The 3,305-nt window shown below is 32.5% G+C and overlaps 1 protein-coding gene across 1 annotated transcript; it reads left to right on the plus strand.

Annotated features, from left to right (window-relative positions):
• Positions 1 to 250: 250 nt before the first annotated feature.
• On the plus strand, positions 251 to 3,305 carry TRAPPC6B (trafficking protein particle complex 6B; the record flags this gene model as incomplete). The annotated part of the gene is made up of 4 exons (XM_008941660.1): positions 251 to 368; positions 1,866 to 1,949; positions 2,348 to 2,441; positions 3,131 to 3,305. Coding segments are annotated over 4 exons (328 nt in total), but the record flags the coding sequence as incomplete, so codon positions are not given.

Consider the following 3,305-nt stretch of genomic DNA (forward strand, 5'->3'; position numbering starts at 1 on the left):
CAAAACTCTGGGAAGAACCAGCTGGAATGGTTCTTAGGCTGTGCTCCATTTATATCCTACGTGAGGGTGAGCTGTAGCCATTCTAATGGGCTGAGGAATCAAGTCCAGTCAAAAATAAGCTTTGGGGGTCTAGACCCTTATGTGCCAGTTAAGGGGTGTTGTTTAACAGAACTGTTCTGTCAGGGGAGGGGGGCTAGCAGTCAAGCTGTGTGTACTTTCGCTATTGATGTATTTCTCACTTATCTCTTAGGTTTACAAAAGATACTGCCAGGTTCAAGGATGAGCTAGATATTATGAAGTTCATTTGCAAAGATTTTTGGACGACTGTATTCAAAAAACAAATAGATAACCTAAGGACTAATCATCAGGTACTAATGCTGTAGAATAAAATTCAACTTAAAAAATCAGTTAACAATTTTAAGCTACTAGTACATATTTTTGTTTTCTTGGTCTAGAATTATTTACCTGATAGGAAACACAAAACTTTTTGTATTTCTTTTGTTTAAAAAGCAGGTTTTTAAGGTTCATGTTGCCATTTAGTTTCAGAATACAATTTAATAATTGCTTGTGATGTCTTTATTGCCAATTTGTTTGAAAAGACTAAATACTTAGAATTTCATATGCCCTGCTACAGAGTTACAAACTGACAGGACAGTAACCATTAGAGTCAATGAACATTTAAGTAGAAGCTTTTTAATGTATCTCTCAATGAATTTTGGTAGAAAACTAGTGTGAGAAAGTGATATTGCTGTCTTAACATCTATTTCAATAAAATGGCTGCCTTGAATTAATTTTTTATTTTGAGGAATGTTTACCATTTTCAGCAGTTGAGACAGTTGCACTCTACTGAACATGTCTAAGAAACAGATGAAAAACTTCCCAGATTTGCTGAAAAACTTCACAGATTTGCATGTAGGTGACATTGCATTGTGTCTATGTCCTTTTCTGTATCAACAGCCACAGTTCTTAAAGCAAGATCAAAGTAATTTGAGGAGCCATTTTACTAGAGTAAAAAAATCTTTTTCCTTTTGAGTGACTTGGGTCTCTACAGCCATTTCCCTGTTGTATCAAAGTAGTAACAACAGAATTTGTACAAGTTTATTTGTACCAAATAAAATAGATTTTATTTTTCAGTGAGCTGTTTATCAAGTAATAACTTTAATCGATAATAATCAGCTTAGAAATCTGTTTTGAAGTCAAAGATAGCTGTGGTATTGAGCTTAGGTCTCAATTGTATGTGCAGCCTTAATTTAATTTCAAGGGTTGTGAAGATATAAAGGAGGATAATCATTAGCGAAGAAATTAAATTTACAAGTGTGGATTAAGATACACTGTGTTCATAGTTATTTTATTTATTAAAACACATATGGTGGCACAAAATTGTAATGCAGGAAACTCTAGACTTAATTTGATTATCTTCTGGGTATTGTTGCATGTATTGCTACTAAGGAAGATAATTCTTACTGAATTTGAGAAGGAGTAGTGAATTGCATACCAAATGAAGATGAAGATTTGAGTGCAAAAATCAGCATGCATTTGGTATATTAACAAAGACTTTCTAACATGGAACTCTTGTTTCTGAGTACTGGAAGGACTCTTCCAAGAAGATTGTAAATAAACATTTTTTTAGGGTTAATTGATCGTATATTATTTAAGGGGTTTGTTGTAAACTCACAATTACGTATCTTTTCTTTCATTTTGATATTTCCTGTAAGTAAATAATAGTTTAAACTTAAATGCCATAATCTAAAATTTTGGTTTTCAACCTGAGAATATTTATATTGTGTCTGCAAATAAATCCCTTCACATAAAATGTTGATTACATGTTACTGCATTTTCAATTAAAATTATTTTTTTTAATACAGGGTATTTATGTCCTTCAAGACAATAAATTCCGTCTCTTGACACAAATGTCTGCAGGAAAGCAGTATTTAGAACATGCACCAAAGGTACCCTTCAGTTTTATCCTTGGGATCTAACAGTTTTATTTGAATTATCTTGATCTACTAATAATAACTTTAAATTTTGCAATTTAGTGGATACAAACTCTTCAAAAGGGCAGCTAAAGTTTAGTCTCCAAAACCTGTACTTTTTAGAAACACCTTGTTTCAGAACAGTGGATTTGAATTATGGGTTAAGAAATGGTCATAGAAATATGTATTGTGAGCTCCACTGTGCCAAACATCTGAGCTTTAATCTACTAGACACAGTCTCTCAAACATGGTACCAAAACCTCCACTGTTTCATATTGTCCAAGTGTTAGGTTCTTGTTCTTGAGTACTTAGTTTCAGTCTTTAGCAACAAGCTTCATCCTTGACACTTACTTAAAGTGCAACTTTATATTTAGTATTTAGCATTTACCTGTGGACTAATCAGAGGAGGCCTGTCGAATTTGGGAATAAAGAGTATTGTAACAGCTGAAGTTTCATCAATGCCTGCATGTAAGTAGTTCTCAGAGTTCAATTATTATCTCACTTGGTAACTTCCCTTACTGACTTCTTCACAGTATAAGTATTTATCAAAGTGAGATCAGTTTGAAGCTTCTGGGCCATTCAAGTACATATGAACTTCAGGATATGGCTTGTCACTAACTGCTTTACTGTGTAAAAAATACCAACAGAGGGTTAACCTCCATGATACTGAGTGGAAAGCAAAACGAAAAAGTTGTATTTACTTTTGGAAGCATCAAATGGATAAAGATGTATGTCCAGAAGGCTATTCGAACAAGTGAAGATAAAAACAATTAGATACATGTTCTTTCTCCACAGAATCATTAAGGTTAGTAAGTGAAGTCAATTGTAACTACCAAAGATACTTAAAGTGGATTCAAAAAATTTCCAAAGACTGCACAAATTTTAAATTTAGCTAATAAAACTGTTGTGATGTAGGACATGGATCAACTTAAAGAAAAAAAAAGAAATAAAAAGCTGTTCATCTGGAGTTAAATTTAAATGCTAAATTTACATAAAGGCTAGATTGTTCACAATTAGACTGTAAGATTGAAATATTCCTTACTATTTCTTTTAATGGAATGATTACAAGAAAATAATTAGAAAAATAACACTAATGGTGATACTGACTTTGCTGTTTTTTTTTTTTTTTTTTATCCGACTTTGCTTTTTCTTTGCAGGCAAATTTCAGGTGATGATACAGAAGATATAGAGCACATTCAAATCTGGGTATCTACTTCAAAAATCTTTTCTGTGTGAATTCAGTATCTTGGTTCACCTTTGTATGTAGCTTGTAAATTACATCAGTGTGCAGCACAATTCCAAAATATAGAATAAATACTCATCAAAACAACT

This window comes from Merops nubicus, unplaced genomic scaffold (assembly GCF_000691845.1).
Source record: "Merops nubicus isolate BGI_N331 unplaced genomic scaffold, ASM69184v1 scaffold14720, whole genome shotgun sequence".
In the NCBI taxonomy this organism is placed as follows: domain Eukaryota; kingdom Metazoa; phylum Chordata; class Aves; order Coraciiformes; family Meropidae; genus Merops; species Merops nubicus.